Source organism: Pelmatolapia mariae, linkage group LG14, assembly GCF_036321145.2.
Source record: "Pelmatolapia mariae isolate MD_Pm_ZW linkage group LG14, Pm_UMD_F_2, whole genome shotgun sequence".
NCBI lineage: Eukaryota > Metazoa > Chordata > Actinopteri > Cichliformes > Cichlidae > Pelmatolapia > Pelmatolapia mariae.
The window spans coordinates 12,505,278-12,533,163 of NC_086239.1; the positions used below are offsets into that span (position 1 = coordinate 12,505,278).

At 40.6% G+C, this 27,886-nt stretch overlaps 1 protein-coding gene across 2 annotated transcripts; it reads right to left on the reverse strand.

The window, feature by feature from the left end:
• Positions 1-1,052: 1,052 nt before the first annotated feature.
• Positions 1,053-26,587, reverse strand: porb (P450 (cytochrome) oxidoreductase b). Of its 2 annotated transcripts, XM_063493371.1 has the most exons (16): positions 26,487-26,587; positions 23,359-23,543; positions 14,437-14,485; positions 13,691-13,819; positions 13,288-13,440; positions 12,391-12,515; positions 12,144-12,233; positions 11,790-11,888; positions 11,464-11,580; positions 11,206-11,324; positions 10,535-10,716; positions 9,186-9,335; positions 8,820-9,087; positions 8,140-8,285; positions 7,365-7,450; positions 1,053-3,282 (listed from the first exon to the last, which is right to left on the reverse strand). In XM_063493371.1, exons 2-16 carry the CDS (start codon positions 23,532-23,534, stop codon positions 3,138-3,140), a joined length of 2,034 nt encoding a protein of 677 aa, XP_063349441.1. In that variant the 5' UTR covers positions 23,535-23,543; positions 26,487-26,587; the 3' UTR covers positions 1,053-3,137. The 2 variants fall into 2 exon arrangements, with proteins under 2 accessions (XP_063349441.1, XP_063349442.1); XM_063493372.1 differs by lacking the exons at positions 23,359-23,543; positions 26,487-26,587 and adding an exon at positions 18,682-19,156.
• Positions 26,588-27,886: the final 1,299 nt, after the last annotated feature.

Consider the following 27,886-nt stretch of genomic DNA (forward strand, 5'->3'; position numbering starts at 1 on the left):
GTTGTAAAAAATGAAAAAAAAACAAAAAAACCCGGCAGGTGTATTGGCTGCATTTTTAGATAAATAGTTGTATATGTTTACAAAATGTACAATTTATATTTGCATTTCAAGTTATAAAAATTTACTCAACATGTCTGTGTTTTTTTTTTTTACAGTAAAAAATATTACTAGGAGTTTAAGTTCTTTGTGTGATTTCAGATCAGTAATACTAATGCAGTATGTCAGTGAAAAAAACAACTAAATTCAGTTGAGCTGAAAAGAATGATACCAAACATGGCAAGGAGAAAAAAATAAAATGAAACAATCTGAGCGTGAAATACAAACGTAAACTCAAAAGGAGTCAAAAATGGCCAGTTGTATTTCAGACCTCAGTGGGTTGATCCAACAAATCATGAAAAATTAGGTTTAAATTTTTGATCATGACAGTGCAGACTTCTGACATTTTGTGTAATTTAAGCATCTAACAATGTGATTGTTTTCTAACAAAAAACAGTGTGAAACTTAAGTTAGACTTGTGCTTGTAAATGAACCACCCCATGTTGTGTAGCTTTCTGGATTTTATACTTATTGGGCTACATATTTATTTATTATACAGGCTATACAGTACATAACATCAAAACTCACTTGTTTTATGTAACTAAAGTGTGTAATTATGTGGGCTACAGACAATAATTAAGTTATAGACTATAGTTATATGAAAAACGTGTATACTTACTGCATTTGAATCATTTTAACCATATGCAACCACCTGCATGTGTTTGGGGGGGAAAAAAAGGCTTTGATTTTGCCACCCCATTTGATTTCTTTGCCACCCTCATGCCACCCTAAGAAAATTTCTCTAGATCCGCCCCTGCCAAGCGTTGGTTTTTTTCCCCCCCCTTTTCATACCGCGCCCCCCCCCCCGCAATGGCTCTGCGCCCCCCCTAGGGGCGGGCCCCACACTTTGGGAAGGTCTGTGCTAAAAGGTGTGTAAGGCGCCTCAGGAACCCTTACATACCTCTAATGCCCCCCCTGAAAAAAGAAAAAAGAAAAACAAAACTCCAAAAATTATTCAGTCTTTTTATTAATTAAAAAAAAGCAAGCCTCCATATAATCAAATGATTACATTGTAAAGAGGAATGATAAAAGTGACAGCACTAGGTAAAGTGTCTCAGATGAACTTTTCTTTCTATCAAAATATAAGCAAGAAAGAAGGAATAAACATACAATGAAGTATCCAGACTTTACTGCCAACTCCATACATAAGGTATCATAGAAAAAAAAAAAAAAAAAAAAAAAAGGCACTGCACTTCCACTGCCTGACTGACCTCAAACTCCCCCAAAGCTCCGTGACGAGCTCTGACGGACTGAAACGGGAGAACACGCGAAATGTTCGGATACGTCTGGCCACCTTCTGCGTGCAGCGGCGCAGGTGTGGTCAGACAAAAAGGGGGAGAGGCGCAGAACAGTATAAGAAAGACAAACAGAGGTGGTTATAGGGCTGTTCGATATAACGATATATATCGGATGACGATATAAAAACGTCTATCGTTTCCTATTACGCTATCGTTTGTTTCGTGGTGTCGTAAAATAAACTGTTTACAGCAATATTTTTTCATCGTTTTGATGGTCACTGTAGTGGCTATATTAATTTCTTAAAGTTCTCTCTTTCTTTTATATTTAATATAACCACACTACGGACCCTGTTTTTACGTGTTGTCGTTAGCAACAATGACGGTAAAACCATCGCGTGCCTCCGCTGTCCGATTGTTTGTTTTCCACGTAAACCTTTCACAATAAAGCTCAAGATCCTGTTGAGACTTTTCAAAATAAATTAAATCACGTGAAAGAATATGCGGAGAGTTTACGGATGGGAAGCGAAAAAGAGCCGTCAGGTGCTAAAAAAAAAATAAACCTTAGACTTAAACTTTGAAAGAAAACGGCGGCCATTACAACTTATGTCTAAAAATGTATAGTTTCATGCTTCGGTTAAAACACTGGGTTCCAGGTAAAGGACGCCCAGCTGGAAACACTTCACGCAAGTTGAGTTGCCCGAGATTCACAGAATTTACAGAAAATGTTAAATTTTTGTGATTTATATCGTTGTCAGGACGATAAATGTCTTATATCGGGATATGAGATTTTGGTCATATCGCACAGCCCTAGGTGGTTATCGTGTTAGAGTTGCCAATGCCACCCAATGAACCCACAATCCTCTGCTTTTAGGTGAATATCACAGAAAACAACAGTCCCATGGGAGGAAGGCTCTAACATACAAAATGCTTTAAAATATCACTGGTTAAAAATATTTATTTTCTCTATGTTAAAAGGCAGGGTATTAAAAGAAAAGAAATGCACATAATCTCATGGTTTTCATATATGATCGTCTCCTTTTTTTCGGTGCCTCTCGAAATGTTACCATTCTTCTTTCAAATGAACAGCAACGTCTGCATAAAAGGCTAACCCCCTTGTCAAAACACAAAGGTAAACACACAATTGTACCTGCGATGCCAGTTTGTTACACCAAATAAAAACTTTTCAAACATTTTAGATATTTGTTTATTGTTGCTAGGAAACGGTTACTGAATCAGCTCAGAGAGAAAAGCGTCCATTCATGTCTCAGCCTACTCTGAGTGTTTACACTGCAACACACACACACACACACACACACACGATGCATCATAAACTGCTGTGGTGTGACACCTTAAATCTGAGGCTAATAAAAAAAATAAAAAAAACCCCATTTAAACAAAATTAAATGACACTCTTGTGCATCTAATACTCATTATTTAAGAATTTAGAGCGGGTGGGATTCTACACCAATTCGTTCATTTATAAATCGGAGGCTCTTAACACTCCCCGGAAAGCACAGGGCTGAAACAGTTAGGATCATGTGAGGATCTCAGCAAACACAAGCTGCCTGTCCACAAACAAAAGTAAGGAGGTTGCTCTATTGGTTTAGTAAGATCTGCTGAGGTAGAGTTTGCCTCATTTTCTTCAGTTAGCTGTCGCTGTCAAGGTGAACCAGGGTGAGTACGAACACAAGGTTTAAAATTGAATCATTTGTTTCTTTAAGTCAGTCCAGACCAAGGCGGATGAAAAAAAACCTTTAAAACTACCACTGTATGTGCACAAAGTGAGGCCAGGTTTGAGGCCATTTAACTCCAGACATCCTGTGAGTAGCGTCCCTTGGTCATCAGTTTCTTCACGTAATCTACAGCCTGGGTGCGCGTCATGCCTCCCACCTCCTCCGCAATCTCGTAGAAAGCCGTCTGCACGTCTTTAGCCATGTTTCTTGCATCTCTACAACGGGAAAGAAATGACATAGTGATCAGCGCATCCCTCAAATCAGACAGAAATTCTTTACTTTAATTTCACAACTATTTCACTAGTTGTGAAATTACACATTGCTAAAGAGAATCCAGGCTTGCATCACTTCCATGTAGTGCCGAATTCCTGACTGGCTCCACAGTGTGAAGGTTCACCTAACGAGCTAAAGATCCCCAGTTTACAAAGCAGTACTAGGATCACATTAAGAAGATATATACACGTATTATCAATCGTTTTGAGAAAAAAGTTGAAATGTGAAGATTACAGTTGTTTCAAGACAAACTGCAAGGTTATCGATGGCTACACCCTTGTGCAATAAAGAGGATGTATGTTGTATCACAAGACAGCTGATCAATTTGTTTCACTCAACTCATCTACACAAGGCGGTTTGTAGAGTGTTTAGCAAACATGGCAGTTTGGTTACCTCCACATATGGGTTTTTTTTCTCAAAATAATCAACAATATTTTTTGTCCTTGATGTGGCCCAGATACTTCGTCATACCTGTTAGATCCTGGGAGGAGACAAATGTATTTTGAGGATGTGTCAGAATAGAATAGAATAGCCCTTTTTGTCATTGCATATGCACAACAAAATTGTGGGTGCTCCACAAAAACTGTGCTGGAATAAAATATAAATTGTCTTTTGTATTCATTCCTGCTGTCTACAAGTTGCCAAGTGCTTGAAAGTAGTGAAAAGGACTTGGTCTGAGTATAGAGTCTGTATGTGAGTGGCCTGAGTGATAAAGGACACTCAGACCATGGCTCAGATTGGCGAGGTGGTTGTGCAGGGGTAGGGTGTGGGAGAGTGAGGGGGTGGGGCATGTTAACAGTCTGAATGGCCCAGGGGAAGAAGCTGAAGGTGTGGGACCTGATTGACCTGACTGACCTGAAGGCAGCGGGTCAAACAGATGGTAGGCAGGGTGCAGGGGTCACCTGTGATGGCCCTGGTTTTTCTGAGACAGGAGGATTTGGCGATGGCTGAGGGCAGCCAATGATTTTTTTGGGCAGGTTTAATTACCCTCTTCACAACCTGTCTGTTCTCAGCAGTGGCCCCTGTGTACCAAACACCCAAGCAGTAGGAGAGTACTGAGGAGCAGTAGAAGGCCAGCTTCTAGTCCAGGTTATTCTTCCAGGAGACAGAGTAAGTGCAACTGCTGCTGGGCCTTTTTTACCAGGGAGTTGGTGTTGTAGATCCAGGTGAGATCAGCAGAGATGTGGGTGCCCAGAAACCTAAAGGTGGACACAGATTCCACCTGTCGTTTTAGTTTTAAGGACGTTCAGCATAGGGCTGGGCCATATTATACTGTTCACGGTAATAACGGTACAATGTTAGGCAACGATAAGAAAATGAAATATCGCGATAGAATATGGGTAAAACGCGCAAGCGCAGTGCCTTTGTTTTCATACGCACATGGCCGATTGTTGAAACGGGTGAACCAGAATTGGTTTGTAAAAATGGTGCAACTTCAGTGATGTGGAACTGGTTTGGTGTTTGTCCGTCAGATACACAACAAAGCACTTTTTTTTTTGGTAGAACATGCAAGCGGGCCGTCGTTATTGACTATGTGCACGTTAGCATATGCTACTTCCGGTGCGGAAACTCCTGTGGGGAGCTTTGTTTCCGGTGTCCTATTCGCGCCTTGTTTACGGTCCAAAACAAGTTAAGCAAATGAATGAATCAAGCGGCGATTTACATTTCTATAGATGTCTTGGGCATTTACCCAATATATCTGTAAATGATGTTCATCGACTTGTCGATATTTTTCCCCCGCGCCTCAGAGCAAAAGAGAAAAGGGATTCAAATGTTATATTTCTCAGCTGTCCCTCGTTTATCGCGGGTGTTATGTTCTAAAAATAACCAGCGATAGGTGAAATCAAGTAGCCAATTTTATTTTTTGACGGTGCAAAACGTTTCGTGGACATCGTGGACATACAGTACTGCACTTCAGAGTCACACTGCTAGCGATCGATGCAGCGATTCTGTACTGTACAGGAGAGACGTTACGGAGGAGATCGTCTGCAGCGATCAGGACGCAGGACACAATGTGACGTAAAAATAAGCATGCAAACTTGCACTAAAAAAATCTGCGAAACAGCGAGGTGAAAGGTGAACTGCGTTATAGCGAGGGACCACTGTAATTCTGAAGGTAAGTCACAACATACCCTTCGTAAATACTAATGTATAGAAACCCTTACCAGCAATCATTCATTTTTTGTGTGGCTTTTTTTCATGGTTTGTTGACATGCTGTGTAGGTGTGTACTTGACTAGCTGATATCGACATAACGGGGAAACATCTGGTTTGACTATTCTTCACCTGTAGTTTGAATGCTGAACATTTGCCTGTTTAAATCATAAGACCAGTCACTATACAGAGATGTGCTTCTGAAGGTGGACGATGTGTCTTCTGATTCTGTAATGCAGTTCTGCTTGTGTTGAGTGATGTAAACAACTGATCGATCTAAACTCTTTAAACATCAAAATTGATCATTAGATTTTTTAATAACACAACAGTGGTGAGTGTTCCCACCTTCTGCTCTTTGTAACTTAACGCGATCTTTCCGTTTTCGAGTTTTGGACATGATTTTGGAGTATATCTTCGCAGTAGCGATTGACCGCAAAGTAAAGCTACCGGAAATGTACAACCCCACATCCGGTCTCAAACCAGGAAGTTAGCATTTTCTCGTGCACAGGGTCAATTGCCTTATTTCTCAGACTAAGGTGCTCGTAAATCTGGGAGTAATCTGGGTCCTAAACTCCGTCCGCTTCAGGTCCCAAAGTCAAATGAACACTGCAGCATCACTGAGAGTTAAAAACTGTCTAAATTCTTTCATCTTTAATAAAATGATCAGTGTTCCTGCTTTACCAGGTGTAACTATGAAGTTTAACATCCAGGCATCCACGAAAACAGAATTTATTAAATTTAACGGAATTAGAAGTTAGCAGGAAGTTAGCGGAAGTTAGCTCGCTAGTTACCTAAGCATGATATAGCATGTTCTGACTGAGAGATTTCTGAAAAAATTCAAACGTACAGCTCTGCTATCACTTCCGACATAAATGAAGACAGGAAACTAAATAGGAGTGACGTTTGTAGGGTTACTGAAGTTGGGCTAGCTGGTTTATAATGATGTGCTACGTGATCGCTAGCGACACAGCTATGTTAGCATAACATAAACAGTGAAGCTGGAGGATGAACCTAACACTTTTCCACTCGATAAAAGTTAACGTGAAGGTTCCTGATGGTTAGAGACAAATGCAATCACATGGCAGGATGCTGTAAACGGACCAAACTTCAGTCAGGAGAACAACTGAGATAATCCATCTACAATATGAGGTTAGTCATTAATATACTGCAACAACATGGGAATAGAGCAGCTGTGATAGAATACAGCATTAATGAATCAATGGTACAGAAGTGGAGGAAGCAAGAAGAATGAGTTGAATAAAGTTTGATTTATCTGACTGCTTTGTTTCGCTTAATGTGCCTTATAATCCCGTGCACCTTATGGTCCAAAAACTACGTATTTGACTTTTTTATTTGGCACACTGCAGTTTAATGTTGCAAAGCACCTCTTTTTAACTTCAGTGGATATTATACATGGTTATGCTCAGAATATGTCAGCCCATTTCTACTGGAAATGCCTTTTGGTTAAACTTTCAGCAAGGAATTTGCATTTGTACTGTTAAATTTTTATATAGCTTTAATGCACATAAAAAACAGCTTCTTGTTTAAGTGAAAATAAATGGATGGGGTTTTTTTTGCACTAGTAAAGTTGTGGAGTTGTATTTTGTTTCGCATCAATTATATCGTCAGTTATATTGTTATCGCAAATTTTCAAATATATATCGTGATAAATATTTTTGGCCATATCGCCCTGCTCTAGTTCAGCGGTAGGTTATTTTCTGAGCACCAGCAAGACAGTTCTCTACCGTCGCCCTGTACACCTGTCATGTCCATCAGAGATGAGCCCAACCACAATGGCATCTTCTGCATACTTCACGATGACACACACACACACACACCAAAATGTAACAATTGTGAAATGTGTTAATTACCCGCAGATGTAGATATGAGCGTTGTCCGTGTGAATCAACTTCCAGACATGCTCCTTGTTTTTTGTCAGCAGATGCTGCACGTACACCTTTATTTTGAAAAACAGAAAAACAATGTTTATATGTGCGTGTCAAAAACCTGCACAGAAAACAGTGTATTTATCTACAAACAGCTAAACAACCAGACAGAACCGAATGCAAACAATACTCTTGGTAATCTGGGCTGATCAGAATAAGATTGTGCTTCGATGAGTTTAACCGGGAAGGTACTCAAGTCAAGAATCCTGTTTATATAAGTTTGTAAATGGGATATGGCAAAAGGGACATTACACTGGACGAGAGGAAACATTAAGGAGAACCATTATTGTACTGTATCAATGTGTCACGCAGATTATCGCTTCTTTCGGTGTCCTGTTATAGTTTTATTTTCTCTCCATGAAAGTAAGTGACATCTGTATATTTAGAAGCAGCTAGTATTATGTTAATGTGTTGTGGATGTTGGCCTGTGTGTAATGGAGCCATTATGCTCGCCAATCTGATGCTACGTGGCGTGTCACCGGGTTCACTGGGGTCCCGAGACTGATACTAACGGGGATCCCCATTAAACTGGTAGATCGAATGTTTTACTGCAATCTCAATTTGGTTTTTTTACCAAAGAAATTCACATTAACTACTAACAGAAAATCCAGGTACATTTCCCGACTTTGATGTAACAAGACATTGTCAACAGAGGTAATCTGATATAATGCACCACTCCGAGTCTCGTAGGCAGCTGTACCTTATGGTCCTGGTCTCTGGAGAAGGCAACATTCAGCTGTGTTAAGACTCTGTTCTTCTCTGCGCCTTCGAGCTCCTCCTGGTAGATGTAATCCTCGTTCTTATGTCTGCAGCCGAAATACAGCACGGTCTCTCCAACCTCCTTTCCTATAATCAGATGACAGCCACAGAGCAAAGCAAATTATTCACCGTCATTCATAAACTGCCACCAGAAGCAAATTCGTGGTGACATCTTGGAACAAACAGGTTTTTTTTCCCCACCAATAAGAATTGGTTCCTTGTTGTTGACTAATATATTGTGAATAATTGGGAGCTGCCTACGAAATATTTAGTCCTGCTTCACAGGTAACCAAACATGTTTATTAAAAATGTTCCTCTTCCTAGTGCATTGAATGTGTATGAGGCATTTAGGGGACATCCGTACACAGATGCTGACAGAAAGTAACCTTGGATACACTCTCCAGGTTTGCACTAGTGATAGATGATAGCGCAACATGCTAATATAGATAAAAATTCCTTACTATAACTAGTTCCCTGCATCCATTTCTCATGTGCGCCCACAATTCAAAGCCTTTAAATGCTAGAATGTACACAAGGACAGAAATAACAAACATGCTTGGAGGTCTTTCCCCTAATTCATCAGTTTCTTGTCAAGGTTAGACAACATTAGTCCGTAAATACCTTGCTGTTTGAGCCAGCCTCTCTCCTGGATGAAGCCCATGAAAGGAGCAATTCCAGTCCCAGGGCCGACCATGATCACCGGGTTGGTGGATTTGAACGGCAGGCGGAACTGAGACTTGCGGATGTACATGGGGACGGTGGACTTGTGCCCATTGTCCGTGACCAGTTTGTTTTTCAGCCAATTGGTCGCAACTCCCTTGTTGGTGCGGCCAGTCTTGGTCTTGTACTCGACCACGACGGCGCAGATGTGGATGCTGTTGGGATGAACCTGCATAAAAGAGAAGAGTTAACAACAGCTCACTCCTAAAAATCAGACGGCTTATTCAATTCCTCAATGAATGTTAAAACAGAAGTATATGGATTTACTTTTGAAGAGGAGGCGATGGAGTAATAGCGAGCCTGGAGACGGGGCAACAGCTCACACAAGTGGTCGACAGGAGGCCTCAGTGACGGCATATCCTCCAGTATGGCGAGGATGTTTCTGCTGGCATCCAACACCCAGCTCTGGTAGAGGGCCTGCAAATAAGCAGAGAACGGTTCATATAAGCTTTGTGATCCAGCTTCTGTTACATTAACTTGATAACAGCTACTCTAACACCACCACTAAACCTGGGGGAAATTTTGCCATATGACAATCAGCATGAGAACGGATTCTTGGCTAGTGGCAAACTCAGACACTAAAAATGCAGACTGAACAGAAGACGAACACTGCTGTCTGTGAGAAGATGTTGGGGAGGGCTAAATCATGAAAATGAGATGGCCAAGGAAGAATGGGACACTTTCTGTGACGTCTTACCCAGAGACAAAGTGAAAATATAACTTTGTTTGAACCAGACGCCTGGCAAATCATTACCACCCAATAAGTTATTATACAAACAGCCTTATATACCTCTCTCTGTCAGTGTCTTTGAACTGCTTTGTTCCGTTTTGACGTTTTTATGCCGAATTCAATAAAATTTGAATTATTTAAAAAAAACAAAAAAAAAACAAGAGTTAGTCTGCAACTAAATGGGGTCAAATTGGCCATCACATGCAATGCGTTTCCTCGAGTTACGCTGACATAGACTCCTTCAGACTGAAGGCAATCTGTCTGCATTTATAAATTAGGCAGCAATCATTTGCAAACCTTCGATAATCTGAGAGTGACTGCAGTCACACCAATGGAGGAAAAAAAAAACCCCAAACAAACTACGCTATTATCCAAGTGGCTACAACTGCTCGAGTCTTTTGTACTTCTCTGTTAAGTGCTTGAAGTCCCGTAAAACTGTGGTGGTCCACAACCTTTCAGTACGAGGACTCTGACACAGCAGACACGGAAAACAAAAGGCACTGCTCACCCCACGCCCAGTTAACCAACTGCGCTTGTCATATAGCGTGCTAGAGAATGTCCATGTACACGATCTCCCAAGATCCATGGACTGCTGCTGAATATTTAACTCTGGACGGTCAGGTCCAAGCTCTTTAATTCTTTTCTTCGACCGACCAAGCTTCAATTAAAACTCAGCGTCAGACGGAAAGGACTGAAAACTTTTGGTCTGTCACTAGACTCCCGTTTGTCCAGCGTCCGCACAAGGAAGTTGATAAATAATTATATCTGCAAGAACTTAACGCAACGATCTTTGATTACAAAATGGATTCTGGGAGGCACGTGCAGGCAACCACACATGCTGTATGCCGCCACTGCCCCGAACCCCCAACTACCACCCATTACTGACCTTGCCCTCGGGGGAGGAGGAGGCCATCTTGCGCATATTCTCCTGGTCTTTGGGATCAGAGGCGTACTGCGCCAGCTCGTAGAGGACGTTGGTGCGAGGAGGGTGAGTGATGTCCAGGTAGTGAGTGAGGGCTGTGCGGTAGGTGGTAGGGCAGGGGAACGGATGCTTCTTGTTGGACTCCTCTGAAACACAAAACAGCAAGGACACTACTCTGAAAACACTTTAATGGTCAACAGCTAACAGAAAAAGATTTAAAATGTATCTGGGCGTCTTCAGTGGATTTATGGGTTCACCTTTTTAATCACACTAGTGGTAAAATAGCTTTAAAGTGTGGTTATAGGCAAGTTTTTATTGTATTAATAAACTGCACGTGGTCTGAATGAGCAAGTTTAAGGTGCGAAATGATAAGAGTTTCACATTTGTAGCCTTATTACTCAACTTTCAGTGATAATGAGCAGCCTTAATCACCACAACTGACCTTTATAACAACAGCTAACTTAAGTATTTATACTACCGCTAAATTACTGCTATTACATAATGTAACAGTACCCCTGTCACTCACACATTAAGTGAGCTGATACTGCAAGTTTGAATATCAAGGGCAGATTTCACTAGACTGTGGGAGGGACGAGCTGTAAGGTCAAGGTGCTTTGGGTCTGTCAATGCCATACCATCAAGGTTATTAAGAGAGATAACCACATCAAGGTCAACCCCAAGCATCTGTCCCAACTTGTTCACCAGCGCAGAGTCGTTTGTGGGAAAAACTGCAACGTGGTCTCCAGACTCGTATCTGAAATGAGAATGAGAAAAAAAAAAATTCAGACTTTGAGCTGAATTCATAAAGCTAAAAATACATCAGGGCTGTGCATATCGTTGCATTAAATCAGGGAGATAAAGGTTTACTAAGCAATTATCCCATCCAGCCTCACCTGATCTTGGAGCCTGTGATGTCCAACTCTAGATGCATCAGATGTCTGTCACCAGCTTTATTTAGTTTGCGGTTGACAGTCACTGGAGCCAGGAAGGGGTTTTTGGAGTCAAAAGGCCTATGAATAAAAGAGCAGCACTTAAGTATTAAAAAGATTTATTTCTAAGAGAGTAAAAAAAGTTTAGGGTTGGGGTTTTTTTTTTTAACCACTAGAGGGCAGAAAGGGTCACTTGTACCCAGTCTGGAGTTTGTCATAAATGCAGGTGAAATGCTAGCAGTGACTGATCGGTCTCCACCGCAGTGATTAGTTTCTGCTACGATACTCACGGCTTCTGGACCTCAAAGCTCTTCAGGCGGCCGATCTCTCCAGTGTACACTTTGTTCATGTTGATGTCAGTGTGCTCCTTCAGCTCGTACTGCCGAATGCTGAGAGACAAAACAGACTACAGTTTGCAAGCTGTGCACACGCGGAGACATACCAATTCAATATGGAGTGAATCACAGCAAGTCATCCTGTGTTTTGTGTTTGTAGTTTCTTTTTAGAGATGCAGCAGGACAAAAAACAGCAGGCAGGGTGAGAGAAAGGTAAAAATGTCTCAAGGCAACTGTTGCACAATTGCCAAATCAAAAGTCTGAAATAATTAAATGATGATGCATGGCACAAACTGTCCCTGAACTCACCTTGATTCATCTCCTGAGGCTTCCACTCCAAAGTGCTCGCAGACGGCCGGCCAGAACTGCTCTCTCCATGAAACAAAGTCCTCTTCCAGACTAAGCCAAAAAAAGCATTATTTTAAAAAGGTTGATAAAGTCTTCAAATGTGGATCTTAAAATGGTCTAATCTATCTCGACCCACAATAAGTGCTGCACCACTCAAAAATGTGGAGCTCACTTCTTTTTAGGCACAGAGGATCCATCAGTCACTTACTTGCCATCGTCATCTCCCATACCAAGATCAAAGATGCGTGTTGCTCCCAGCTGCTCCAGCCTTTTGTCCACATATTTCCCCATTGCATTGTAGTGTTCATACGTCTTGTTGCCCAAACCAAAAACCTGAAAACAGACCGGGACACAATGAAGAGTGGCCAGTACACAGTAATCCCGTGCAACTGTGAGATCGCTGCAGATGTCCGACCGGTTTTCTACTGATGAAAACCAAAACACAGTAATGTGCAAAAGTCTTGAGTCACACCTCACTTCTTCGTATTTTGCAAAGAAAATGGGAAACAGGTGCAGGAAGTGATCATCAAAAGTCATGACTTTCAGATACTGTTCATCTGCTGTGGATAGTTTTTAGGCATGCCACTTCCTATTTTGTCCTCCACTTGACCTGCTCCCTCAAATTGCACACATGGCAAAATATACACAACAGTGAAAACAAGAAGTTTGTTAAAAAAAAGTTTAACCAACTTAAATTTTAACCATAATCAAATTTTAACCATAATCAAATTTTTCACTCAAATGAGGACACAGAATCCCAACAATAACACGATGTCACACATGAACGGCGTGACACAAATCCAGGCTGTGTAGCTGGTGACTCAAATTCCAAGTATCATCATCGTCGTCATCATCTCCATTTATTATTCTTTACCTTAAAAAGGTCAGTTTATAACCTGACTGGGCTTTCCATCATGACAGTGTAGCATGACTGGTAGGAAGTAACAGTCCAACATACGACAAACTTCACTGATATCTTGCCCAGCGTCCATTTCACTGTCTGTGTTGTACTTTTTAAAACTTCACTTTCTACAAAGAAGTTCTCCTGAAGTCGCTTTTAATTTGACAGAATTTACACTGGCCAAAGTTGAGCATAAAAACTCACAGTGTAGTTTAATCCGGAGAGATCCTCATCATCATTTTCCTGCAGCCAGTCATAAAAGTCCTGTGCATTATCAGTTGGGTCTCCTTCTCCGTAGGTGGCCATGCAAAAAATGGCGAGTGAGTTTTTAATCTCAGACAGACGGGACAGTTCCCCCTGCAAAGAGAGAGAATCGGAGACACTGAAGTTTAAAATGGATGCAAACACTGATTCTCAATAAGCAGACATTACATCCAACTGTGACTGGAACAACTGATGTGATGAGGTGTGTACATGTTTTATTTATCTAGGAATGAGAGAAGGTTCACTAAAAATCATTAAAATCAAACATTTCATGTTTGAACAACGCAGAATAACTGCATTTATCCTCACTGTGCTGTGCATTTCATTCACTGGCAGTACTTACCATGCTATACTCCTCTGGATCAGCAACCATTCCCTTCATGCCGTAACGCTGAGCGTCTTTGGACAGCCTGTTAGCAAATTCCTCTGCTGTACCCGTCTGAGATCCGTAGAACACGATGATGTTCTTTCCCTGCACACAAAGATATGTAATGTAAATGATGAGTACCTAATGTAAATGCATTACATCACGAAGTATGTAATCTATTTAAATCTACATAAAATGCATCCTTAGACCTGCGTTTGAACTATAGGACTTCTGCATGAACTCCATCATTGAGTTACTCTCTTTTCTTCCCCCCCAGCAGACAGCTCCATCCCCATGTGTAAATCTGTGCCATAAAATAAACTGCCACTTTCAGGACTGCTGAGACAAAAACAGGGGCAAAGTTAAACCTCAGTGGTGGCCAAAGATCCTTCCTGCCACCACGGTGGTATCTGAGCTATTCTCTTCAAAAACCACATCAGTTAAACCCCGAGTCTTTGCTCAGCTCTGGCTACAAAACAGTTCCACAAAAGTCAAAACATTGTTTGGAAATCAAGAGCTTAATGTGGTTACATCAGCAGGGATACCATTACAGTTATTGTATGCTTCGTCCACTCAGCAAGAGGGCAACAAAACTACTCTGCAGGGCCCATAAAGATAATTATTAGCTGGTGAATAACCACAACATTAACTCTGCAAGTCTGGAGTTCACTCGTCTATACAGTGTTATTTTAAAATATATCTGATAGAGTAGCATTACTTACGGTTTTCTTCATTTTCTCAATGAAACTGGTCTCCCTTGTTGTGGGTGTCCTGGAAGAGATAATGAAATATTACAATTACAAATAAGCAGAGACGACCATCCTTTTACAAAGACACTATGGTTGAAGACCATTTAGCAGTAACAACCATTGCAAAGAAGCTGATGGAGGAATTACAGCAAGTTTTCTGTCCTCCAAATGGCTGACAGCTGGAGAGGTCAAAGTAGTTTTTGGTTTTTTTTAAGCCTTAGTTAAATCATCAGCTGCACATGTACTCTAAACCTGAACTGAATCAACATTCACGAGCATGACCTCATACATCTAATAGGTGGGTGCAAAGATTTGTGTAGCAGCCAGAAGCTTTGGATGTTTGGGACATGAGTGCAAAGCTTGCCAGTAGCCAGGCTAGACCTGTTTTTGACTTCACAACAGCCTCAATTCTTAATGACATGGTTTAAACAACATACTGGAAACATTCCTGAGAGATTTGTCCATATTAACACGAAGGCATCAAACAGTTGCTGCAGATTTCATCTCCACATCAACGATGTGAATCTCCCGTTCCACCACATCCCAAAAGGTGGTTGTGTTGGATTGAGATCTAATGACAGTGGAGGCCATTTGCACACAAGTGAACTCACTGTTATGTTCAAGAAACAGAAGAGCAGCTGAACAGGTGTACCTAACAAAGTGGCTGATGAATGTAGGTTTGCACATTGAAAGATTTCCGATGTGCCATGTTCTGCCTTAAAGGATGACTCTCGGAAGAGGATTGTTCCAGCATGATACAGATTAGTTTTCGTGTGTTTGTGTAAGTATGCTGCCCTGTCCTGAGTCAAAACTAACATCAACGCAACACAACTTCACTGTCCACTTTTAAAACACATCTTAAAACCCATTTTTATTCCTTGGCATATGACACAGTCTGACCCAATTTTATTGATTTTATTGTTTTGATCTAATGTGCTGATTTTATTGTTTTAAATGTAATTCTCATCATCATTTTTTATACTATTTTATTATTGTTTTGATCTAATGTGCTGATTTTATTGTTTTAAATGTAATTCTCATCATCATTTTTTATACTATTTTATTATTGTCTTTGCTATTTGTGCTAATTTTATTTATTTTAATAATCATATATATATATATATATATATATATATATATATATATATATATATATATATATATATATATATATATATATATATATATATATATATATATATACACATTTTTTTTTTTTATATTATTATTTTTCTTATTTTTTAACATGTTCAATGTATCACTCTGGCATGTCAAGTGTACAGCACTTTGTGTTCAGCTGGGGGCTGATCCGAAAGTGCTATATAAATAAATTGCTTGCTTGCTTGCTTGCTTGCGTCACCGCTTGCGTCACAAAAACAGGCGGAGAAAAAAAAAAAAAAAACAACAAAAAAAAACAAAAACTAAAAATATAGGATCCCACATGCTAAGGAGAATTTGGTTTATCATCACAAATGAGTTAAACATAATGTATTAAAATGACTTATTACAGCAACAGAATTTGAATTTAGAGTTTGAATTTAATTGTATTTGTATAGCATATTTAACAACAACAACAGGTGCCTCAAAGTGCTTTCTATTGTAAGACTCTACAATAATGCAAAGAAAACAGAAAACCCCAACAATCACATGACCCCCTTTGAGATTTGGCAACCGTGGGAAGGAAAAACCCCCCTTTAAGAAGAGCCTCTGGGAGAACTAGGCTCAGGGAGGCGCGGCCGGCATCTAGACTGAGCTCGTCACTCAGAGCAAATATTACATACGGAAACTGGGGAACGATTATACATTTAGAGCCTACAGGTGGAGCTTAACAACACCTCCACTACTGGGGTAGTGGAGGTGTTGGTAAAACACCCAACAACGCAGGGTGGCAGAACCACTTAAATACTTTGAGGAGAGTTAAGTGTGTATGCAGCGTCACTTCACTCGATTACTTAAAGGCTTCTCATTTCAGTTTCATACTGAGTATTTTTAAAGATGGGGATTTTTGTTTTACTTAAGGACACATTTTTTAGCTTAGTAATGCATTTACTGTAAGCTGACACAGTTTAAAAAGAAATGTTTAGCAAGTCTTCACCAGTCTCAGTTGATGCAATCCTTACATCAGTGAGAAGGCTATTACACAAGCATTGCTCACAACAATCGTCTGCAGACCCACAGATGCATTCATTACACAGCGCTCAATATATAATGTGTTACATCAGATGATTTAAACTCTGGGTTCATATTTACCAAGTCAGTCACTAATGGACTGAAACATTTAAAAAACAGCAGCACGCAGCAAAATGAAAGGCAGCACAGCTTCATTCAGCATCAAAGCCCTGAGTGGACATCTGCACTGATAAAGGAATACGCAGGCCACACATGACTACAAGCATAAATCCTAATGCAAGATGAACACACCATTTCCATGATTCAGGAGGACAAGACCTCCAGCAAAGCCATTAACGCTGAGCAGCAACATATTGATTTGATGCAAACTCTATGACGTAAGACGGGTTTCCAAAGTACACTATGCTCCCAACAAAGGGCACAAAAAACCCAATACAACCTCAGTGAACCTAACCCCTGCAGTGTGTATGGGATAAACGTTGAACGTGTAATTATATATTAAAGGAGAAAAAAAAGCAAAGAAAAAAAAAGCAGGTTCATTGAGTTTTTCCTCTGAACCAAGTTGCTGATCAAAATTTAAAACAAGCCTTTGCACTGAAGCGAAACCCTTCCTGACAGCTTCAGCAGGATCCGTTAGACGTGTTATCAGCTCTGAACCACCTGCCAAAAGGAAGGATTTCTGTGTGAAATTACAAAACAGCAAGGTTACGCCAGTTCAAAGTCAATGCAGCACCTGGTTACATTATAATACATCAGATATACACACGCAGCAAAGGCTGTGACTATGAATCAATCTCCCCATCCTTGCAGCCTAAAACACAAATAATATCAGATAAAATGTGACGATCAGGATCAATCATCAACAGGTGTGGTGGATTTACTAGCCAGCTGAGGCGTAGCCTCAAACCCGACAGAGCCTCGACCATATTTTAAGGATGGCCGTAGACACTCACTGCATCACTTTCAACCTCCTCCTTAACACAATGACGATGACTTGATCCAAAGACCTGCCACCGATTTTCACTCTTCAGTGAACATCTCTCAGGTTCGGTGTCAGGTCTTTGCTGGATTTGCTCCATAAGAGATGCTGTACATCTTGTGTAGATAGGTATTGTTTAGACACACGTCTTTTGTTTTCCACTTATCCAGTACTCTCAGATTTTTAACACAATGCAGAGCACATGTGCCAATTTTTAGCTCTTTGAGAATCTGTCAAACTGTTATTGGCATTTTGTGCAGAGTCAACTAAAGAAATGGGAACAAAACTGGTTCTTTGTGAAGATGTCTACCACGTGTAGACAACACTGGCTCATCCCTTATTCGGTATTAATTTGCTTACAAACAAAAAACATTCCTCTGAAAATGGTCAGAAACAGACACTGGATTGAAAATGACCGAAACCTCCCCCCCCCCCCCAAAAAAAACCTTGAAAAACCTGGACAACTATCGCCTGAGACCACAACAAAATAAAATGCAAGGAAGTCTGGCTTCTTGTGTCAAAACAAACCTCCAACCTGCTGCTCAGTAATTAGCTGCACAAATAGAAATTAAGATAAAGAACCAATCCAGGAAGTTATCCCCTGATCTTGATCTTGTGACGCCACAACCAATGAATGACATGCATTTCCATTCCTTTCTATTTAAATGTGCCAGTAACATGGAAACCGAGCCGTATGCAAAGTTGATATAAAGAACTAAAGCAAACAAGACTGTAAATGTGCAAGTGACCTGTGCGGTAAAGGGAAAACAAGAAAAGAAACAGAGCAGCCAATAATCAAATTGGACTTGCATTCAAATAGATATTATCTCCGTCTTACATAACCTCCAGAAACAACGTATAGCTTCTTATAGCACTCGCTTTAACGTCTTGAAACAGACAGCTAAGCTTTGTGTGCAGAGGTTTTACTGAAAACAAGCTACTACTCAGTGCTTACAAATTACTTGCAAATGTGGTCTGTGCTATCAGCCTAATCAGCAGGCAGCCAGTGGCAAATGTTACAAAAAAAATGTTACATCACCGTTCAAGTAAGCAGCATTAAAAACACACTGCATCATGCTTTGAAGCAGTAAATCAAACATGTCACTGACCTCTCAGCAGCATCTCTCCTGTCCTCTGGCAGGGAGAAGACGCAGCCCATGGCATGCAGCCCTGTAGCTCACCGCTGCCACTAGCACCGCTGGCTAGGCAACACCGGGAGCCGCCACGCTCGAAAAAAAAAAAAAAAAATCAAAAGGGCAGGACGGTCCAGAGGTGCGAGATGGAAAAGTAACACCAGCCCAAAAAGTCAGAGAGATATTTACAGGTTTGTAGAGCGGCCCGACTTCCCCTTAGACGCTTCAAACACAATCTGAACTCAGCTTCTTCCTGTACTGCTCTGTGAAACCAGCAGCTCTACACAACTCCACAGACACACACATGCACGAGCACAGCAGCCTACAAGCCCTTAGAGTGTCTGGCAACCGCTGAGAACACAATGGTGGGAAACTGACTTTCCCATAAAATCCAGCCGAGCTGCAGACCCACACGTTTGACTCACACACAAACACACTGAAGCGATCTCGGGCTGAAAATGCCTTCCTGCTCATCCCCGCCCCTTTTCCTCTCCAGCCTCAGAGGTGTTAGGAGCAAAAAAGTCCAATCTGAGAATTTGGCTGGTTATCAGAGCAACTCTTCAGTGGACCACTAAAGGAGAAAAGAGAAGGAGGAGGGGGGGCAATGAATGGTATGTTTTTCCCCTGAAGTATCCCCTGCCCCCACCTAACTGGAGGAGAGAGGAAGGGGGGGGGGGGGATGTCATTTCCATGGCAACCTCATTTATCATAAAAGGATTTCATTTGTGACATGGCCCTCCAATGGTGGAACAAGCTCAGAGCGCACCCACACACAAACACGCACCCACAACGAGGGGAGGGTAAAAAGCAGCGGTGGGGATGATTTAAAAGAAAGAAAAAAAATTAACTGTGGACAAAGAATGGATTGCTTGTATTCAGCCTCAACTTTCCACCTTTGGAGAGGGCTCACAAAAGGGAACTTGGCGCGCCTGCCTAGTTCGCTCTCCAGGGAACTTTCAAAATGGGTTCAGGGCCAAAAACAAAAGCACAGGAAAGAGACAAAACTACGCCCCCTTCATAGCAGTTAAGCAATCGCTGCCCCTTTAAGGGGAGGAGAGACCAGCTTTGAGGATGTGCTGCCCCCAAACTCCCTTTTCTTTAGGCCCGCCCTCGACAAAAACATGTTCTCCAGGGGTCATTACCTCCTTTCCAACCAAATTCCTGCTTTAACACAAATGGTCAGGATTTCCTTTTGCTTCATTTTCTTATTTTTTCCCCCCTTCACCAAAAAATAAAGTAAAGAAAAATAAAGCTTATGCCTGGAAGTGGACAAAAAAAAAAAAAAAAAAAAAAAAAAAAAAAAATGTGGCCAGTGCCAGGCAAGTCCAAGCCTCCATTACGCCATCATAGGGGAGAGCAGAGTAAGTAGTCTCTACAGAAAATGAATGAGCCCTCCCCAACAGCTGTGGTCGGATGGAATCACTTTAACTGTGACCCTAACTCAACTGGATGTAACTTGAGAGGAACGCCCACTCGTGGTCTGCACAGGCTTGTACCTGGAGTGAACAGAGTGGGGAGGGGAGGGAGGGCTCAGAAGAGAGGAAGAGGAGCCAGACAGAAAGCCCGGGTGAGTTTATGGGAGGACAGAAACTGTGTGAAAGGAGAGGGTGAGAGAAAACAAAGGTCACGAGTAGTGAAACATTTACTAGAGAGTCCTCAGCTGCTCTACTGTAAGGATGTCACGGTCTCTGCTTGGAGACCGAACGTCCTGAGGCCTCGTCTGAGGAGAAAACACTATTCATTCATAAAGAAGACTGAAACAGAACACTTCCCCTTACGCTTATTCATGTTAAACTATAAGAAATGTTCAGTACTAAAAACAGCTATGATGAGCAGCTGAGGGAAAAGTAATTCTTTTTAAAAAGAATTAAAAATATGAAAGAAAAAAAATACATACAAAAAATAAATTTTTTTCCTCTTAAAACTGACTATACAACTTTAACACATTTCTTTCATATTAATAAAAAACAATTTGACTAATTGCATTTTTTGAAAGTAGATTAAAACAATGTGAAAATTAGGGATCATCTGATTTGGCTTTTCTGGTTGCAATCTAATACCGATACCATGGCTGTGGATATGTGCAGATACCGAGTACACACCTGATATCAGGGTTAAAGTATGTGAGGAAGTGGCTGGAAATCATCATGTGAGAGGAAACATCAGACACCTGAACTATAAACCAGGATAATGGCTTATCCAGACTTAATCCTGGGTTTCCTGTACTAGGAAGGTGGTTCCCTTCTTAACAGAGTATATCGCTATAGAGCCAACCCGCTCTGGAGTAGATTATGTTGCAGATTAGAGAGCAACAGGTATGAAAATCCCACCTGCTGACCAATCAATTCTCTAGAAAACAGAGTCACTATTCGTAGAAGACCCCCCAGAAGCCTGCGAAGAGAACGTGTAAAGTTTTTCAGCTGCATCTAAGGTTTGTGTTTTTTCTGTTGGCAGCAAACATTTGATCATTTTATTTTCCTATAAGCATATGATCCTACAACAGGACATCCAAACTGTACTTGCTGACATGTCAAATTTGCATGTAGAGTAAGCCCATTTGATATATTTACTTCCAAGCCCTTAAAAACAGAAGCGAGTCTGCAATTAAGAGAATAAAACTAAAACTGTCAGGAGGTTATGTCCTAAGTTTCGGTTTATAATCATCTGGGAGCACCACGTTTTCACTGATTCTTTTATTTAAAATATCTGTTAGCCCTTTCATGCATGAATTATAACAACCTCAATCAGGATTTTTTTCTTAAGCATTTTAACTTATCTTAAAAGTTAAAAAAAGATTTTTTAACTTCTTTTTTTTTTTTTAACATGTACTTTTCAAAGAGTTTTTACATGTCCACTTAGGTGGACAACATATGATTTGACTCATGAATTTGAGAAACTAATAAATACTATACACTGCGTGTTGTGTTTATGTACAAGTATACCCTCAACACTGACACAAATACAAGAAAACAGCCTTTGAATAGCTGTCTGCTGTAGTGAGCACTATGCGTGAAAGGGTTAAACACAATAGAGACTTTCTGCTGAGGAAACACATTTTCTATGTGCAGCTTGTTAAGCTGTACCTTACCAAAACCACAGAATGAAGTGCAAACTGTGTGACACATTGTCACAGAAATATGCATCAAATCAATCAATTTCACCAATATTTGATGAGAAACTGAAGCGATTTCCTCTTCTCCTTCATCGGGCTATGGGACAGTAAGCTTCAACGTTTAAATGTATGCAGTTTAAAGTTTGAGACATCTAATGCGCAGCCGTCACCTTAGAAATAAAAAGCAGCACAGACAACGCACTCTGCCACAAAATAATTAAAATAAACATTTTAATTCTGTTTATTGCTCTGTACACTAGCAATTCATCTCTTGTTCTTTTTACAACAGTGTTGCAGTTTTTTATGCTCTTTATAGATTTTTAATCACCATCTAATAACATCTCTGGAGCAGGTGGCGCTCATAGGGATCGTTTTCTGCGGAAAAGGAGTCATATGTGAAACACCCCTTAAAAGTGATTACTTGGTGCAACACCACCCCGGTCATGTGAACGCGCAAAGGTAACCCTGGGTTAACTTAGTGATCTGGCTTCGTGTGACTGTTTAGTCTGATTGCCAGTGTTAGGGTAAGTGATTCCAGATAATGGAAAGATAAGCTTGATATGCTGAACTCACAACATACTAAAGGTTTCCTAAGCATAAAACAAAATGTAATAAATAAATACATCTAAGAATATAAGTTTCCTAAAATAATCAATAAAAACTGGCCAAGCATGAATACAATCAAAGAATGAAATAAAATGTCATGGTCTTAGTCAACTCCACCAGTATTATACCTTAATTGCACCAGGCCTTATTCAGATCAAACTGAGAGTCAGTGAATGGATTGGATCGTGTATCGACCCATTGTAATTGACAACCAATCAGGCTTTCTGGGTCAGTATCATACCCAATTAAAATATACCTGAAGAGATGTAATAAAAAAAAAACAAATTTAAAAAGAAGCCTATGTTTAATCTTCATTTTCACTGTGCATTTGTAAATTCATATCAATCTTTACATGTTTAGAATTATGTCTAAAAAACAATAAGTTATTAGATAAAGATTAAAAAAACAAAACAAAAAACAGATGGCATATAACACAGATAACTTATGCAACATAGTCCAACACATTTTTTGCCAGGTTAAGGTGATAAGAAGCTGAAGTCTGCCCACACAAGACACATGATTAGTTTAAAGACCAAAGGTTTATCCACCAGCACAAATCATCTGTGTCCCAGTAAATGTCCTCGTTAATGAGCTCATTCAGCAAACACCATTAGACCCAGTCCCTGGATACATAAATGCAACTGCAGCTCTTGATGAGGATCCGCCTACATATGACGCAGCTTGGCTTCTGAAAGCAAACTTTGACTCACGGGTGTCCAGCTGCGCAGTTTAAATGTGCATCTACACGTGAGGATAATTTACAATACAGCACCATTACCGCTACAACAATTTAAAACTGTGACTGAAGATAAAAATAAGCTATTGAGCAGATCTACTAAAGTACCCCGACTACTCCCGTTTATGAGCTTCAACTCGTTAACCTCATGTCATGTGTTCACGTCCCAGATGGAACCTGAAAGCTGATGGATACTCACGGTGTGTCGAGCTTTTTGAATTCGGGAATGGGCTCAGGCTTCTTGCGGGACATGAACCAGTAAACTACAAAGCCGACAATGACGGAGAACAGCAAGAGGTCCATGGTGCTGAAGAGAGATGCCTCTTCATCCACTGCGGGCTCGGTGTGGGTGGTCTCGGGGTCCATGTCTGGCATGTGGGTCCTCTGCGTGAGGAAAGACAGAACACAGCTAAAGTGAAAAAAAAAACAATACAAAAAACAAATAATTGACTATTTTTCCTGGTCATAAATTTATTTTTTATGTATTTGGGGTGGGACATCATTCAGTTACTGTTCAACACACCACAGATGTCACAGTTTTGGATCCAAAACAGCCCATTAACTACAGGCCCATGGTTTACAGTGAACATGTCACTGACATGAAGATGCTGCTATCGATCTGTGAAATTCACATTTTAAAACAGGCTGCATGTTAAACTCCAAATAAACAAAGCTTATAAAGGCTAATGCACACAGACAACACCCTTGCTAACATATGTAAGCAACCTGCTATGCATTATAGCACACAATGACACCTCGTGTTCACACAATAGTAGACAACTACGATTTGCATTTGGCTCGGGATACTGTGGCATTGTAAACCACCGCCTTCAGTGCATGAGGAATTTCTTGTCGTGCAGCAACAGCACCGGCTCTTTTCATACCGAGGTCGAGAGGACCTAATGTTCTGAGCGTTCAGGTTTCAGTTTGGTTCACAGACTGAAAACAATGACACTGAGCTTCTTTGATCCTCTAAGATGGCTGATGAACAACTAGCCATGCAGACATTCACTCAGTGCTACCATGCACACTAAACTACACCAAGTCACTGGTTTATTAAGCAAACTATTTCATAGGTAGCTCAGCCCTATCACAGTGGGTACAGGAGTCACGGTGATAAAAGTCACATGACAGCCCAACATAATAGAAAACATTATCAACCAATTCCTAAAAAGGAAATTTTACAAATCTTTAAAGTACTGTAGTGTGATTGCATCTAATTTAATCTCAGATAAGTTCATGTGAAGTTAGGAAACTTCCAGTGAGATGAAAAGATCAACTGAATAGATACATTTTCATCAGTTTTTGATTAATTTATCAAAGACTGATGAAGATAAAATGCTCCAAATGATCCACACCCTTTAAAAACACTTGAAAATATAAACAATCCACCTATATAGATATGTTTTGCAAGATATAAAAATATATAAATCTTTGATTGTTTAAGTAGAACTAGCTAAAGGTCTTATTTTTAAATAAACTCTTTCAAACCCTTTTAGTGAACAGGTTATTCAAACAGGTAGCGTTATCAGATGCCAAGTGTCACTGCGGCCATACAGAAAAAACAAACTCCACAAGCAGTATCCAAGCTAAACACCCCAGAGGCACCCCTCCAACAACATAGTGACTTCCTGGGAGGATCAGAGAACTCAACCTGAGAGCAAAACCCACACCTTCTCTCAACGTCACAGTGAGTTACATAAAGGTCGATTTGTCATAAAGAAAACGGTTACCTAAAAAGCTACTTTCAGCTGCGCACTTAGTGACAAAGTGTTGCAACAGTCGGTAGCTACGCATGTTTGGCAACTTTTTTTTTACTTTAACTCCAGCTTCCCTTGCTGATGCAAGCCAGAAGAAATGTATGTCTCCTCCCCAGCTTAAACTGAAGCTCTTTCACTTGTTAGGTAAATATGTAAATCACTACATAATGGAGCCACATAGAAAACTCATGCCAATTCGCTTCAGGCTAAAGACACGAGAAAACAGTGACAATTCACCAAATATGACTAATAACTCATAAAATCTCTAAACATCCACGCTTACTTGTTCCTGGCTCATTTCTACAACTGCTGAGTAAGCGCAATGTGGAAAATGAAGTTACACATTTACTATTCTCATATTTAGTCTAAAAGCTTTTTCCTTTACTCCCAAAAAGTGGCTGCTGCCCACTCCACTCAGTGTGTAAGGGGAAGGGCCACATATGCTGACCCAACCCTCTTACCCTCAAGTTCAGCAACACAAACCAGTGCCAAGCCCTTACCCTAAAACCATGTATTAACCTTCAACCTGGTAAAAAGACATCTACAACTCACAAGGAGCCAGTTCAGTTATTGCGTCATCATAGGTGCCCTTTTTACACAGTAACTTTCTAGTGACCTGCATGTGACTCCTTCAGAGATACCTGTAATGCAGCCATAAAAGAAAACCTTGGGTAAAACTGTATGAATAACGCTTTTTATTTTTCCTATATCCTCACCCATATCAAACACATGTGCCCTAAAAGATCACTGACTTAAATTACCCGCAGTGACATAAAAATCCCACCGGATACCCTCACGCTGCTACTAACAAGTGGCATATTTTGAAAAATAGTAAGAACTTTATGTGGTTGTTTAAAAGTACAACCACATAAAGTGAGTTGTTAATTTGGGGCAAAAATGTCCAACAACACCAGAAAGCTGATAAAAGCGAAGCAGTTCAATGGGGAAATCACTACGGTCCAGCTCTTTCACCTAAAATAAATATGCGTTTCAGTCACGAAAGCGTTATCAGCTGTGGGACAGTCCAGATTGGCCCACGAGTGTGTGTGTGTGTGTGTGTGTGTGTGTGTGTGTGTGTAGTACCACACGTAATGTCACGCTACACACCGGTTATACTAGTTATGAATGTCAGTTAGCTCCGTTATAGCAGACTTAATCCCATTTTACACACTACAAATTAATAAATAACGATAGAAATAGTAGCCAGCGGAACCGGGCTCTGACTATGTTCTGGAGAGTGACAAAGGTGGCTGTAAACACATTACAGAAAATACTGGTGAACGCAGACACGCAATAGTTTTATAAATTGCACGTTTAAAGATGATCAGATTCTACTTTAAAATGTTCGTGGCTTAAAGATTACACAAGTTGACCTCAGTTTGCATAACACTGGAGTCGGCAGTAGTCTACAGCTAATATCTGACGTAAAAGCGGAATATTGGCTCTGTCTTAGAGGTTTCTAGTGATGGTGTAAGTCCGATATCGCTTAGGTTTGAGTCTCCGCACACTGCCACAGAGCGCTAGTCGACGTAAACCAAATAAAAGGCGAGTTTTCTCAGCATCTTACCTTAACTGCCTCTCTCCTCTTTGTGCAAGCCTCTCGCACAGCTCTCTTCTTCTTCTCCTGGATTTACGGCAGACTCTTGGCGTGCTCGACGCGGAAGGAAACTTTACGCCATGCAGGATCAAACCAACTCCGTCCTGGAAGCAGGGGGGTGTCAGGGGGTGGGATTTGAACTGTGAAGGCCAGCGGCGTTTAGCCTCGTCATGTTATTTTTGGAGAAGTTGAGTGTCTGTGTTTTTTGAAGACGTGATTCAGCTTAAAAATTAATGATGTAAAAAAAAAGAAAGAAAAAAAAGAAAGAAAGAAAAAACCACTTAATTTTATTTATTGTATGGGTCTTTTTAAATTTAGACTCGCCCGTGCACATCTAATCTGGCTCAGTAAATAACAGGCGAGGTGCAGCAGGCGAAGGGTCAGGGTTATGTAATACAACGAACAGAACAAACACCATGTATCTTTGAGAGACTGAGAGGTACTCTCATCAAACGTGACCTCGCAAGTCACTTTATGTTCACTTTATGTTCACAGTGCCAAGACACGTGACAGCCCCACAATCCGTCAGGCTTTCTGCCTGCGTGTTCAGATACTTTCATTAGGTACACTCACAATGAGAATGGTTTTAAATTTATTGACAAGTAAAACTCAATAAAAAGGTTAAAGAGTACTCGAGTACAAGAATAGCAGTAGTAGTACAACTCCTGCACTGTTTGGAAAAGAGTGTATTTGTTCATGTACACTATGGTACACTTTTAAAGTAAACAAGATTTAAAAAAATAATAATAATAACAAAGAAAAAGCAAACAAACTGGCCTTTGTACACAGTTTAATTATTCCAGCCAAAACCTGTTGGTAGTAAAGCAAACTTTACTTCTGCTGTGTCCAGTCACCGAGGCCTAACTCTATCTTTGTCCACTGAGTGAATGTTTATTAAATAAATAAATACACAATTTTCTTCTAATCTGTTTCTATTCAGATGAACTGTAGGATTTTTTTCTCTACTCATTAATACAAATAACTGAAGGCTTTTTCAGTTACTAAAACATGACAAAGTAGACTTGACGTCTGTACTCTGTAATATCACCTCACATAAACATGTACTTTGATAGGTACACTGGCTCAGCTGTCTCTAAACGCAAATAGAGCCACTGCCTCTTGTTGGTAATGCAGAAGAGCATCTCTGGATACACGGCATTGCGCCTTGACACAAATGGGCTATGGAAGCAGACGACCACATTGGGTGCCACACCTGTCAGCTAAGAACAGGAGACTGAGGATACAGCTGACGCCAAAGTTGGACAATGGAAAAATGGAAAAATGTTGTCTGGTCTTTTTGCCTCACAGGGTTCAAATCCAGTGTCCTTTCTGTGTGGAGTTTGCTTGTTCTTCTTCCTGCCCTCTATCAA